The sequence below is a fragment of the Ceratotherium simum genome, chromosome 36, assembly GCF_057802395.1.
Source record: "Ceratotherium simum simum isolate JZ-2026a chromosome 36, ASM5780239v1, whole genome shotgun sequence".
NCBI classification, from domain to species: Eukaryota; Metazoa; Chordata; class Mammalia; order Perissodactyla; family Rhinocerotidae; genus Ceratotherium; species Ceratotherium simum.
This window is the reverse complement of record NC_141935.1, coordinates 22,305,862-22,320,888: the sequence shown is the minus strand read 5'-3', so window position 1 is coordinate 22,320,888 and position 15,027 is coordinate 22,305,862. Positions and strand designations below refer to the sequence as shown.

Sequence of the window (15,027 nt, the reverse complement as noted above, 5' to 3'; positions counted from 1 at the left end):
TTCATGTTTTTTAAATACTTTATATGGTAAAAATACAGCAAAAATATTTTTTTGTCCAAAGAGGAAAAAATATACTGCTATGGTCACGGTTGTAAGGATGATTTACGTAGTCTCTGGCTCCTCAACTGTGCACTGTAGTGTAGGCTGACTTCACCCATGGCTTCTCCAGCTTCAGTCATTAATCAAAGCTAAAATCATACTGTGGAGAGAAGACATTAATGTTACTAACGTTTCCTTAGGAATGTTCCTTCATAGTCTGGTCTGTCCAGACTTGTGTTCCTAAAGCTCAGAAAGGAACACTCATTTGGTACAAGACAATTTACACCTAAAGGAAAGAATATCTACATTAGGGCCTCTCAGTGCCCTGATTTTTTTCACTAAAATGTAACTGGAGTGGCGGTGGGGGCAGAGAGTATAACTGAAAACCAATGTTGGGCTACAGTCTAGAAAAAACAAACTATGTCTAGAAACACACTTTAGTTCTGTAGCCAGATCTTTGCAGATGCTGTCTCTGTGCCTGGACCCCCTCCTCACCCACCCCCAGGCAGCTCCTTTGGGAGCGGGCGTTTCCACCCAGGGCAGTCGCATGGCTTCCTTCCATAGCTCGCCCTCTTCCCGCACACTTCTCCTTATGTTCCTACCAGTGGACTGTGAGCTCTTTCGAGACGAGAGCAGGACACGGGCGTCATCACTGTCATATTCCAGGATGACACCCAGGCACTGCGATTACCAAGCTCCCAGCTTTCACATGGGGATTTTGTGCTACTCTTTTGTGTCATGTGCAGTGCTGCACACAGTGTCCGAAACAGGAATCACCCTATAAACACTCTATTAGAGCCACCACAGTTAACAACAGTAACAAAACTAGCATTTCCTTCACTGGATTCAGCCTTGTTCTGCTGAGATCAAGTGACTAAAATACACAAAGATACCCCTTACATTACTAAGTAATCACATGAGTGATTAGTTGTCCAAACGTAACCATGCTAAGTAGACTCAGTACACAGCACAGATTAATGGTAGTAGCTAATATTTTTGAAGGATTTTTGCGAGTCTACTATAGGTCAACACAAACCTAAGTGCTTTACGTGCAGTATCTCACTCAGTCCACATCACAATCCAATAATGTAGGTACTATTACTATCCCGTTTTCAGATCAACAAATTGAGGCTCAGAGAGGTTAAGAAACTTGCCCTGGGTCACACAGTAAGTGTAGAGTCCAGATTCCACTAGGCTAGCACCTAACCAAAAAGCAAAGGCATAGATTCCACCAATCTCTAAAGAAGCCGGGCATTTTTCCTTTAATTCTATTTAATAAACCCTGAACGTCTGCTATGTGCAAGATACCCAGCAAGCCGTGGCAAGCAATACAGAGGGGAGCAGCACAAAATTCCTGCATTAGAAATCTAATGATATGGAAATAAAACCACGTTCAAACAACAGCAACCAAAACCTAAGAGGAAAGTGTTACAGGGATCTCTGAGACTCCTCTTTCATCCTAATCCCTTGAGCTGTGGGTGGTGCCAAGAGGTAAGGTGACAGCAGCATAACTAAAAATGGCAAGCTGAGGAGGGAGTGGGAAAGGACGGGAAGAGAAGGGAAGGGAAAGGATGCAGGCAGTGAGGAAGGCAGCTACTCAAACCCATTACGTCTAGCTTTCATTTAGCTGTGAAGAACCATCGGGCCGGCCCCGTGGCTTGGCGGTTGAGTGCGCGCTCTGCTGCTGGCGGCCCGGGTTCGGATCCCGGGCGCGCACCGACGCACCGTTTGTCCGGCCATGCTGAGGCCACGTCCCACATGCAGCAACTAGAAGGATGTGCAACTGTGACGTACAACTATCTACTGGGGCTTTGGGGGAAAAATAAAATAAACAAAAATTAAAAAAAAAAAAGAACCGTACCTTAACCCTGCCCCTAAATTGCTTCCTCATTCCTCCAGTCCCCAGTCTTCAGCCCATCGTCCCACTGCTTTAAATTCAACAACTGAGAGCTAAGACACTTGTGCATTTTCAAATCCTAAGACTTTGGGTCTATGTAGCGAGACACTCCTCCCAATCCTACACTAACTCCTAAAAGGGTGCTACGCTGGCTCTACCCACAGCTGTCTCAAGAAGCTCATGTTATCGAGACCCAGGGAGTGTCCACTCTAGTCTGCCCTCCAACAGCATAAACCCTGGGGGGTGCGGAGGATGAAGAAAGGACACCCTTGCGTTAAGCTGATTCCAGCCTACTTTCTGTCTCTTCAGAAGCAGACAAATATAAGGGAACATATATGATAATAAAGATACCTTCATATTGTTTGACAAAAAAGTAATAAAAATGAGAATAGGTGTGTCTTAATACTAAATTTCTTTGCTCCTTAGTCTTCATCTTTAATACTGGGATTAAAAATGAAGCCCATTGGCAGTGAGGTACAGTATGAGAAGCAGAAACTGACACCAGTGTGCTTTTTCTATCCTAGTTTTTAAAATACAGAAAAGCAAATACGATAAATTGTGACAAGGAAAGCCTCTAAACTCTAATTTCAATCTAGTCTATGCTAGTGGGTGGAATGAGTGCAGCGACAGGATTTTAGGAAGCCTGCTTTTTCAGGCAGAAGCTAAAATGGCTCCAACTTCTAAACTATTTCAGACATAATAGCAATTTTTTATACAGTTTCTAATTATTAGGAATCTTCTCAGTGACAGAAGTTTAGTTCAGTACAAGTTTTTCCTAATAGTCCTTACGCCTATGTGAAAAATTAAAATTTACCTGGGGAAAAAATAGGAATGGTCTAATTAAGCCTGGATACAAAAGTTAAGCCTGACATCTAGATTCTTAAAGGTTTACTCAAATTGTCATCATATATGACAATTTTTTCTCTTCTTCGCCTATTCAATGGGTCTATGATAGGTAAAGGAAAAGGTGGCATGTTTCTCTCTAAAACATGACATAATAAATTTAAGTTTAAAATAGGACTGCATAAAGCTTTCAGTGTCTGACAGCCAATCCTTCATATTAATTATTTCCAATCTGTTATAACTGGGAGACTGATACGATTTTACCAGAACAGGCACTTAGCATGCTGGAGAATCGGCATCACACCTAAATTCCTTACTGCCAAGAAAGATCAGCCCAACTTGGGTATAAGTTGTTGAGAGCTGCTGCCAGTGGTCGGATCCAGAGGAGACCCGTGAATGGGACAGTCTCTGGGGTACATGTATTAATACCTATAACAGGCAGTGAGACCTCACAGCTGGATACTAGGGCAGGAAAAGAATGGCAAAGACAGTTTTAATTTCAATAGCTAAGGAACACCTACTACCACAGAGTAACTCTATTGTAGGTCAGACAGAATGCTGGATTCAATGTCATACATTAAAAATCTACACAGCCACGAGAAATTCACATGATCCTCAAAAGCTCTGCAATGTCAATGCAATATCCTATAGTATAGTGATATCTCACCCACCAAAAGCAGGCGCGGCATCCAGGAAAATGCCAAGAGTGCTATAAACTCACCTATAAAGATACATGAAGAAACAGAGCAAATGGAACCCTAGCTTGATCATGGCTTCCTTCATGTGTGACTTCAGCTGCCCTCGATTGTGTATTTCTGTTGGGTCAAACACTCCCATGTTACCACTTGGCACCATAATGTACCTGATAAATTAAAGGATGCACACACATTAGAAGGAAAATCAAATCATCAGTATAAATATTCAAAAATAAGTAACCAATAATAATCAACCTTTAAAAGTGAACCAATCATAGCAGGCTTAAATTCAGACCAAATATGGACAGATTATTACAATGATGTCACCAGCCACCACTTAGTTTTCTTTGAAAGATATACTATTAATTCTTGGTGTAATCTTCTGCCTTCTGAAACAAATTCAGTAACACTCTAGAGAAGGATAATTTAGGCATTGAGACCCTTTCACCCATCTTCTGTAGAAAACTCCTGAACCAGTCATACCTACAGCCGTTTTCCATTAGAACAAGTGAAAGGGACTCCAAAACCAAACCAATTTTATCAAGTTCTTAGAAACTTCTTTATGTAAAATGTTCTAAATTAATTAATGCAATTCCCTTCACCTTCACAACATCTTTATAAGGAAGAGTAGTGTCAAACATAATTATTTCCATTTCACAGACGACAGTAAAAAGAGAGATTCTGTGCCCAGAACAGAACACTCATCTTTGGTGCTCCTGCTGATCAAGAGAGAATACATCTCAATTTCCACGGTTTATAAATGGTATCTACCTTAAAAGAGCAATTTAAAGAAGACAGAACAGAAATTATTTAGAATAAATGCTACTGTGGTAAAATACAACTCCTCTTCAGTTAAGACAGTAAATGGATAGTTCAGACTCAAAATGCAATGTCTAACTTTACATAACTCTTAAAAAATACAGATTAGGGCCAGCCCCGTGGCATACTGGTTAAGTTTGGCTCGCTCCGCCTCGGCGGCCTGGGTTCATGGGTTCAGATCCTGGGCGCGGACCTACACGACTTGTCAGCCATGCTGTGGTGACGACCCACATACAAAATAGAGGAAGACTGGCAGAGATGCTGGCTCAGGGCAAATGTTCCTCACCAAAAAAAAAAAACAGATTAATACTAATACTAAATATTATTAGTAATATTATTTTGACAAACAAGAAACAAACTTTTTATAATGGTGGGGGAATGACCACAGTGGAGAATAGGGAGAATAGGAATAGGGAGAGGGCTACAAGTCAATACGGAAGGTAAAGGGCACCAGAAGATGCTCCTGGTTCCAAATCCAGACCAGTTCAACTCAGTGTTCCTGCAGATGCAGAATAGACTCAAACTTTAAAAAAAAAATCTTGAAGATAGTGTTATGTTTAACACACTGTGGAATCCTGCGGGCTCTTCAGATAACATATAACATGTCATATTTATTTAATATCACTGGGTATATAACAGTTACACACGATAGTCTTCTTCTTCCCCAAATGATTTCTTTTACAAGTAAGGAAATTGGGTTACTTTGAGCAGATCAATGAGTTTAAGTGTCTGGGCTCCAACATCCAGACTGTACCATTTGTGCTACATACGTGTCCTAACCCAGCACTGCTCATGACCTCTTCCTGCTCTCATGTCCAAGCTTCTTCTAGTCCAACCTTGGGTTCCTCATTCTTGCTACACACTCAGTTTCTCAGCTATGACTTCTGTGAAATGTAAATGCCTCTCTGAGTTCCACAAATCTTAAATTCTCCCCCAAATCCTCGTAGCCCATCTATAGCTGCATAGAGGGTATTTACATTTGAATAACTGGATAACATCTCAACTCAAATAGTCTCAAAGAGTCTTATCCTTCTCTGACTTCCAGATTATCTAACAGTAGTGTCACTATTTTCTTGGTGGTCCTTAAAAACATTTTCTTACTCAGTTCTGACTTCTCTCTTCCTCATCTTTCATAGGCAGTATGTCAAACTCTTGTCCATTCTTCCTTCCTATCACCACTTATATAGCTCTATCTTTTTCATTCTCACTATCACAACACTGTTCCAGCACTATATTATCTCACTCCGGTGTCTAAACTGGTTTCCCTACCTCCCAGCTCTTCTCCATCCAATCAATCCTATAAAATGCTTCCAGAAAAATCTTCCCAAAGAAAAATTTATTTCAAGTCAACTTAGCTACTCAAAAACATGTAGAGCAAAGAAGATCTATGAATGGCTAATAAACACATTAAGATACTCAATATTGAGCCAGCCCTGACGGCCTAGTGGTTAAAGTTCGGTGTGCTCTGCTTCAGCGGCCTGGGTTTGGTTCCTAGGTCCAGAACCACATCACTCGTCTGTCAGTAGTCATGCTGAGGCAGCGGCTCACATAGAAGAACCAGCAGGACTTACAACTAGGATATACAATTATGTACTGGGGCTTTGGGGAGGGGGGAACAAAAAAAGAGGAAGATTTGGCCACAGATATTAGCTCAGCGTGAACCTTTCCCAGCAAAAAGAAAAAAAAAAGAATTAAGAAAAAAAAAGATACTCAATATCATTAGTCATTTGGGAAATGTAAATTGAAACCACAATGAGATACAACTTCACATTCAATAGGATGGCTAAAATGAAAAAGACACACAACAACAAGCACTGGCAAGGACATGGAAAAATTGGAACCCTCATACAGTTTCTGGGAATGCAAAATAGTGCAGCTGCTTTTGAACACTCAGGCAGTTCCTGAAAAGGTTAAACACAGAGTTACTGTATGACCCAGCAAGTCCACTCCTAGGAGAAATGAAACCATATGTCCATACAAAAATGTGCACACGAATGTTCATAGGAGAATTATTTATAACAGCCAAAAAGTGGAAACAACTCAAATGCCCATCAGTTGCAAATGGATAAACAAAATGTAGTACTTCCATACAATGGAGTTCAATAATAAAAAGGAATGGGGGCTGGCCCAGTGGCACAGTGGTTGAGTTCACGAGCTCCATTTCGGCGGCCCAGGGTTCACAGGTTCAGATCCTGGACATGGACCTATGCACCACTCATCAAGCTACACTGTGGCGGCGTCCCACACACAAAATGGAGGAAGACTGGCAACAGACATTAGCTCAGAGCGAATACTCCTCCCCCAAAAAATAAAATTAATAATAAGAACCTTATATTCTCAGGCTTTTGATCATTCTTAAAGGAAAGATATTCAAGACAATGGAAAAACTTTTCACAAGTCTTTAGACATCACAACTAAACATCACGTTTCTAAAATTTACACATGTAAACTTGTGTTTATACTACAAGACTGAGCCATGCAAATTGCTACTTGCCAAGAATACCAAAGCAAACAAAAATTTGTGCTGATTTAATGAAGCATTCTGCTGTCATTTATTTTATGACTGGCCCTTATTTTACTGGAGAAGAGAAAGCTGGTAAAATTTACAAAAAAAATTTTATTTAAACTGGCCTGACACAAAACAGTAAACAAACTATACCCACCGATATATATTCCAAGTGGCCACTGGCAGGTTGAGAAGGAAGATGAACCAGTGCAATGAAACGAGCATTAATACAGTGACAATGGCATGGCCAACCAACTCAGGAATGACCCACTGCAAGGGAAGAACAGAGTATTACATCTCACTGCTGCGTTCTTCCTGAATGTACATGTTATTTGAAGCTAAATCAATAAAGGTACAGAGAATGCCCAAACCAGTATTTCAAGATTAGTTTTAGACCCAGATGTCCCCGATTTGCACACTGCTGTAACTGTTTACACGATGAAAATACATCAGGGCACAGCTTAAAAATAATGCACTTAAGGGGCCAGCCCCGTGGCTTAGCAGTTAAGGGCACGCGCTCCGCTACTGGCAGCCCAGGTTCGGATCCCAGGCACGCACCGACGCACCGCTTGCCCAGCCATGCTGAGGCGGCGTCCCGCACACAGCAACTAGAAGGATGTGCAACTATGACATACAATTATCTACTGGGGCTTTCGGGGACAAAAAGGAGGAGGATTGGCAATAGATGTTAGCTCAGAGCCGGTCTTCCTCAGCAAAAAGAGGAGGATTAGCATGGATGTTAGCTCAGGGCTGATCTTCCTCACACACACACAAAATATATATATATTTATATTATTACAATGTAACAGTACATCATAATGATGTAAACACTGAATATCAATTTAATCCAAAAAGGAAAACAGAAAAATGGAAGAGGAGTGTTTAGGGAAAGGAGTACCTAAGAACTAAATCTATCATATTGATTTAGAAGTCAACAGATAAAATGTAAAACTGATAAATCAAGAAATAGTAGTACAAGCATATAAAAGAGCAATACGGATATAAATACCAGAAAAAAATTAACAGCTCAAGTGTTGAAATCAGTTGCCCCTAAAAAGCAAGATGCAATTTAAAGGGGTCAGGAAGAGACTGCTGTTTTTTACTCTAAGCTCTGTAGTACCTTTGACTTGAGTTGTGTACAAGTATAACTTTTCACAAAAATAAAAATTAACATTAAAAATACTACTTAACTTCAAGCTGAAAAAGTAACTTTCTCAGTAGAAGAATATAGGTAACATTTTCTTTGTTTTTAGATTTTTATTTTATAAAAGAAAACCCACAAAATACCCACCTAAAATATTGAGTAAGCAAGAAATATAAAAAGAAGTACAATCCATCCAATAAAACATATATATATATATATATATATATATATCATTCTTCTAAAGATGAGGAGGCCTGAAACTAATATAATGTTATATGCCAATTATATGTCAAGAAAAGAAAAGAACTCTTAAGGCATAGCAGATAAACACAAAATCTTTTATTTAAATCTATCAATGTATTAAACCATGTTCTGGAAAATTCTAAATAAATAAATAAAGACGAGGAGGAATATAGTTGACTAGAAATTTTAACTTCCAAGGGTAACTTTATTTCCCTTGTAGGCCAGAGAAACTTAAGTAGAGAGAAGATGTGGAAAGACACGTGGTAATCATTTTTAAGTCAAGCCAAAAGCACCTCTCAGCGTCGTGATTTTATATGAACTTTTATCCAGAAAGCTGTCCTATCTGCTCATCTCACAAAATGAATCAGGTCCAACTCATTTCCCTGTATCTAGACAAGCTCTGCAATCCAGAGTATTCTTGCCAATATACTTAAGGTGAAACGGCCTTAACATAAATCAACTGATTAATGCCGTTTCTCAGCAAGCCACGAAAAGAAGGTTGTCTTGCATTCCACAAAAGACAGACTGAGCTTTGCTCTGTGAGCAGGGAGGAGGGGGTTTGGACACAGAAGACAAAAACAACTACCCTCATGACGAACCCTCACCTAGTCTGAGGAATGATGGTGTCCACCGTGGACAAAGGGAGAAGGAAGAAGCCGAGCAAAGAAACAAAATTTCAAGTTAGGTCTTCTCTAGTTTCACGATCTTAAATATTGCAAAACACAGCAGTTCTACCAACATTCCATGAATAAGAGACGATACGCACTCTGAAATCAAATATACCTATGTCGATTATCTATAATGATCTCTAAACAGAAAATGGAGAACTGCTTTCAATGCCAGAAAATGAGCAAATAAAAGTCTTACCTTGTTTAATTTCGAGCAGCATGATCTAGCATTAATGTAATCACATTCCAAATCAGACAATGTAATTATCTGACGGTCAAGATAAGGAATTATTAGACTTCTTTTATAACAATTATTTGTTTTCAAGTTTCAGAAAGCAATTCCAGTTGCAAGGCAGAATTACATCTGACTTAAAAAAAATTTAGTTATTTCCTTAAAGTTTGCTCAATAGACAACTCAACTTTCTCATTTATGTTCCTTCAACAAATGATTTGCACAAAATAATGCTCTTATTACGCTCAATTCTAATGTGATGCACACCAGAACATTCAATCTGAATTCCTCAAATGTCAACCAGTGGCTATAAGAAACGGAAAATAAGACCTATAAAAGCAGTTTAAATGTTAAAAATCTGAATCCCCAATAGTAGAAAAATAGTGTTTATTTATGATATATCCATAAAATGTGTTTGAAGACTTAAGATATGAATAAAGAAAACAGCATACGAAACTATAAATACAGCATGGTCATATGTTAGCAGTGGTTATATCTCAAAAGTTGGATTACAGATGATTTGTTTTCCTAATCCTTTCTCTATTTCCCAAACTTTCCACAGTAAACATATATTATACTGGAATTAAGCAAAAAATGGTTTTTAGTACAAAATATAAACTCACGAATAAAAATCTGAGGGACAGATAGCCATAATTAGAAAAGTCCTCAACTGAATGACACAGTGCCTGGGATTTACTTTAAAATGCTCTACGACCCCCCACAATAGTTGGGAAGGAGATAAAAAGAAAGGCAATATGTTGAAAACCACTGAAGGTGAGTGAAAGAAACATAGGGTTTATCACACTACCTCTCTACTTTTATGTTTGAAAATGTGCAATAAAACAAATAAAAAGAAATGTTCTCAACTAAATTCTAAACATTTTCATATGGATACTCCCCCTGTCACCTCAACATAGCTCAAGTCAAACTCACCACTCTCTCCACAGATTGTTTCACCTCCCATTTGTTTTTTCTTTCTGTCAGTGACACAAGCATCATTTACCAAGGCTCAAAATATGGAAAGTTATTTCTGCTTTCTGCTCAAATCCCATAATCATTCATTACCAGATCCTATCAATCATTTCTTCCTAATATCACTCACATTAATCTCTCCTTTCACCCTAGCACTATATTTCAAACCCAGATGAACCTATTCCCTAATGCTTTCTTACTTTCCAATCTTTCCTGTTTCCAACCCACTCTGCAGATTCATCTTCCTAACATATCACTTTCTTGATGCCAAAAATGTTCTTTTTGGGGGCCCGTCTGGTGGTGTAATGGTTAAGTTCTCACGCTCCGCTTTGGCAGCCTGGGGTTGGGATCCTGGGCGCTGACCTACACCACTCATCAAGCCATGCTGTGGTGGCGTCCCACATACAAAATAGAGGAAGACTGGCACAGATGTTAGCTCAGGCCCAATCTTCCACAACCAAAAAGAGGAAGATTGGCAGCGGATGTTAGCTCAGGGCCAAATCTTTTTTTTTCTATGAGGAAGATTTGGCCCTGAGCTAACATCCGCTGCCAATCTTCCTCTTTCTTGTATGTGAGCCGCCACTACAGCATGGCCACTGACAGACGAGCGGTGTAGGTCCATGCCGGGAACCAAAGCAGGGCGCGCTGAACTTAACCACTAAGCCACTGGGGCTGGCCCTATGTCAAAAACTTTCGACGGCTCCCTATTGCTTAGGATAAAAGTGAGAGCCCTCCCCCTCACTTAACATTCAAACTCTCCAAAATCTGATCTAATCCAGCCTTTTCAACCTGACCTTCCAATACCCCCCAAATCAACCATGTGCTCCAGAGGATCTATTCCTCAACCTCATCACCTAGAAATGCTGTGAACATACCCAACTCTGCACCTTTGCTCTTGTCTGTGTCTGATTTTGAATATCCACCCCTTTCCTTCTCTGCAGGTTTTCCTCACAGTTCAAAGTCCAGGAAAACTCCTATTTCTACAGAACGTCTACCCCGACCATTTTCCATCTTTTGACTCAAGCTAGTGCAACTATCCAAAAACACAGTAACACAATACACCCAACCTCATCAAAACACATCCTGAATGTACCTTCAGGTCTACCTACGTCAAATATTGCACCTAACATTTTTCTATGCACATAAATTGGTTTATATAAACCAGGCTATTTCAAATTATCCAGCCTAGTTTTCCAAACTGCAAAAAGAGAAATCCAAGTTTCATTTCTCTAAGCATAAACCCCAGTTCCTTACACCACAAGAGGGACACAGGTCACCAAAACTTAGTGATGCTACCCTTGCAGTCAGTTCACCAAACCTAATAAAACTCAGAGTTCTCCTCATTAGAAACCATCAGTTAGGTAAAAACTGCTGCTCAATGCGGGGGTAGGGGGCAGAGCAATATTTACTTAACATTTGCCATGGGGCAGGCTCTGTGCTAGCCACTTAATATGCCTTCTCACTGTACACACACACATCTGGGAAGTAAACATTTTCCCCCCATTTTAAAAAATAAGAAAACTGAGGCTTAGAAAGGTGATGTAAAGTGCATACCAAAAAGCAAAGCAAGGAATCCTGATTCCAGATTCTGTCCCCTTCCACGATAACAGGCTGCCCGCCCATAATAAAGTAAGAAGGCACACTGAAGACATACTCTGTACAACCATCCTAAAGCCAGGATGCTCTGGCAACCAAAAAGTTTAATTCGGTCAGACACTGGCACATGTTATTTCCAAGGAAAGACGAAAAAAGGCAGTGCTTCTCATGCGTTTTTTCCCAGCTTCTGTTTAACTACTTAAAACTGCATTGTGTATTACAACACCGGCGACACTAAAACTGGACGCTCCCTCAAATGTTGGGGAAATTCTAGTTTCAACAACCACTGATGGGCCTGGAAAATACCGTTGCATACCGTAACATGAACAGCTCTATAAAGTACTGACATTTCAAACGTGCACCGACCCAGGAAAGAAAGTTTTGAAACGACTGAGAACTAAATCACGTGGAGAGTTCCTGCATGCACGGATCCGCGACCGCCAGAAGCAACCCCAATAAGCACTTGCAGATGGTTTTGAAAATACAGCCCTCCCGACGCTCCCTCCAAAGCGGCCTCGTGAAGGAAGCTCTTCCCCCGTTTGTGCAATGAGTCAACTCCGGGAGGCAAAAGGTCCCCCCAAGTTCCAACACCCGCGAGAACAAAGGGGCGGCGGGGTTGTCGCCCGGGGAATGACAAGAGGCGGCAAGTCGCCTCCGCTCGTCCCAGCGCCCGACTGTCCGCCCCCGGACCCCCGACCCCCGCGGGAGCGCCTAGAAAAACGGCCACCCTTGTCTCCCGAGGGCAAAGGGGGGGGAATCGGCGACCCCTGGCCACAAGGGAGGCCGAGAGCCTGCGCGCTCGGGGCAGGGCTGGCCGGGCCGGGCGCGCCAGGGGAAAGGCCCGCTCGGCCCCCGGTAAGGGGCGGCCAGCAGCCCGGGCGGGGCAGCGGGCTCTCCTCCCGCCCCTCGCCGACCCGACCAGCGCCCGGGGACCGCGCCGGCCCCCCGCCGCCTCCCTCGCTCCCCCGCACCTGCCCTGGGCCCCACCCGGGCCCACCCTCAGCCCCGGCCCTCGGGCGGCGGGCCCCAGGCCGGCCTCCGCCCGCCTCAGCAAGGATACGAAGTACACCGAGAGGAAGATGAGCGCGCAACAGTCGAGGAGCGAGAAGACGAACACCACCACCTCCATCCTTCTCCGCCTCCTCCTCCTCCTTCCCCGCCGCCGCTCCTTCCGTCAAACCGGCTCCGCGGCCACGACCCGCCCCTGATAGGCCCTTGCCCCCGCTTGCTGGGGCGCCTTGTCCACTCCGCCCGCGCGCGGCATGCCGGGAGTTGTAGTCCACTTTTAAAAACAAAAATCTACTGCCGTAATTCTGATGCATGCTGGGAAATGTAGTTCATTAGTACGAATACCTATGAAAGAGGTGGACGGGGCCTCTAACCTAAATCGGACTGATTATTTCCAGAAATTGTGACCAGCAGTTAGTCAATGAGTATTTACTGAACTCTTGTAATCTGTAGGAAAAAAGTAAAATCTTTGCCATGTGCGAAATTTTTAGATTCCGCAGTGGAGCCACTGGATCCCCTGACTTAGGAATGGTAAGAGGTTTTCATCTCAAAACACAAATGTAACCTCAACATACCTGGCTTGACAGTTGAGACTTGCCCTTCCTACTCTCAGTTTCTCCAGAGATTTCACAATCTCTTGCTTATCCTCTGTTACAGCAGTGTTTCTCTCCACTCTAGATTTTGAGATCTTTGAAAAATTGAATACGTTGTCTTACTCATCCGTTAATTTAACAAATATTTACTGACTCCACCCCCACTATGTGCCAAGAACTGCTCTAGAGTCCAGAGATACAGAAGTGAACAAGGCAGACAAAATGCTGTTCTCGTCGGGTGGGGAGGAACAGGAAAAAAAGAAGCAACTCAACACAAGAAAAAGATGATTTCAGAGGGTTATAAGCTCTATGAGCAAATTATGTCAAAGCCATACATTCATTCAACCAATATTTTCTGAACACCTAGTATATGCCAGGTACTGGACCTTAGAGATACATGATGAACAAGAGAGAAAAGGTCCCCACATTCTAGTAGCTTACATTACAGTAGAGGAGACAGACACCAAAAAAAATCTATGCAGGACAGGCAGTTAGAAGTACCTTAAAGAGGTTAGGGGAGGGGAGGACACTTGAAGACTGCGTGATCAGAGAAGGCCAGGCTGACTGACAGTTAAGTTGAAATCTGAACAAAAGCTACCAGAAGATCTGCAGGCAGAGTGTTTCAGACAGTGGGAACAGTGATTGCAAAGGCCCAACTGCGCATAGCAACTTGGTGTGTTTAAGGAACAGAAAAACAGGCCAATTGGCTGAAGCACAATGAGTAAGGGTGAGAGACTTTTGAGAGGAGGTCAGAAGTGGGCAGGGCAAGGTCATGTGGGCCTTGCGGACCCTTGGCAAGTAGTTTAACTTTTACTCTAATATTATGAAAAAACCACTGGAGAGTTTTAAGTATGAAAGCACCTTGATCTGATATACACTTTTAAAATATTTACATTTTAAAATAGAATGAAACTGGACCACTATTTTACACTATACACAAAAAGTAACTCGAAATGGATTAAAAACTTGAACATAAGACATGAAACCATAAAACTCCTAGAAGAAAATATAGGCAGTAAGCTCCCTGACATAGGTCTTGGTCATGATTTTTCAAATCTGACACCAAAAGCAAAAGCAAAAATAAACAAGTGGGACTACATCAAACTAAAAAGCTTCTGCACAGCAAAGGAAACCATCAACAGAATGAAAAGACAACCTAACTGCAAAATAAGCAAATAATTGCAAATCATATATCTGATAAGGGGCTAATATCCAAAATATATAAAGAAATCATATAACTCAGTAGCAAAAAACAAACAATCTAATTAAAAAATGGGCAGAAGATCTGAATAGATATTTTTCCAAAGAAGACATACAGATGGCCAACAGGTACATGAAAATATGCTCAACATAATTATTCATCAGGGAGATGCAAACCAAAACCACAATGAGATATCACTTCAGACCTATTAGAATGGCTATCATCAAAAAAACAAGTGTTGGAGAGGATATGGAGAAAAGGAAACCCCTGTGCACCGTTGGTGGGAATGTAAATTGGTGCAGCCACTATGGAAAACAGTGCAGAGATTCCTCAAAAAATTAAAAATAGAACTACCATATGATCAAGTCCACTTCTGGGTATTTATCTGAAGAAAACGAAAACATTAACTCAAAAAGATATATGCACCCCCATGTTCATTGCAGCATTATTTACAATAGCCAAGATATGGAAACAACCTAAGTGTCCATTGATGGGTGAATGGATAAAGAAATTGTGGTATATACAGTCAGCCTTCCATATCTGTGGTTTCCACATCCATGGATTCAACCGA

General features: G+C 41.5%; 1 protein-coding gene across 2 annotated transcripts; it reads right to left on the bottom strand.

The window, feature by feature from the left end:
* CNIH4 (cornichon family member 4) lies at positions 1–12,869 on the bottom strand. 2 transcript variants are annotated; one of them, XM_004439544.3, is made up of 5 exons: positions 12,715–12,868; positions 9,054–9,122; positions 6,957–7,069; positions 3,501–3,641; positions 1–199 (listed from the first exon to the last, which is right to left on the bottom strand). In XM_004439544.3, the coding sequence occupies exons 1-5, from the start codon at positions 12,781–12,783 to the stop codon at positions 172–174; spliced, it is 420 nt and encodes a 139-aa protein (XP_004439601.1). In that variant the 5' UTR covers positions 12,784–12,868; the 3' UTR covers positions 1–171. The 2 variants fall into 2 exon arrangements, with proteins under 2 accessions (XP_004439601.1, XP_004439602.1); XM_004439545.3 differs by lacking the exon at positions 1–199 and having other exon boundaries at positions 3,501–3,594; positions 12,715–12,869.
* Between the last annotated feature and the right edge of the window lie 2,158 nt (positions 12,870–15,027).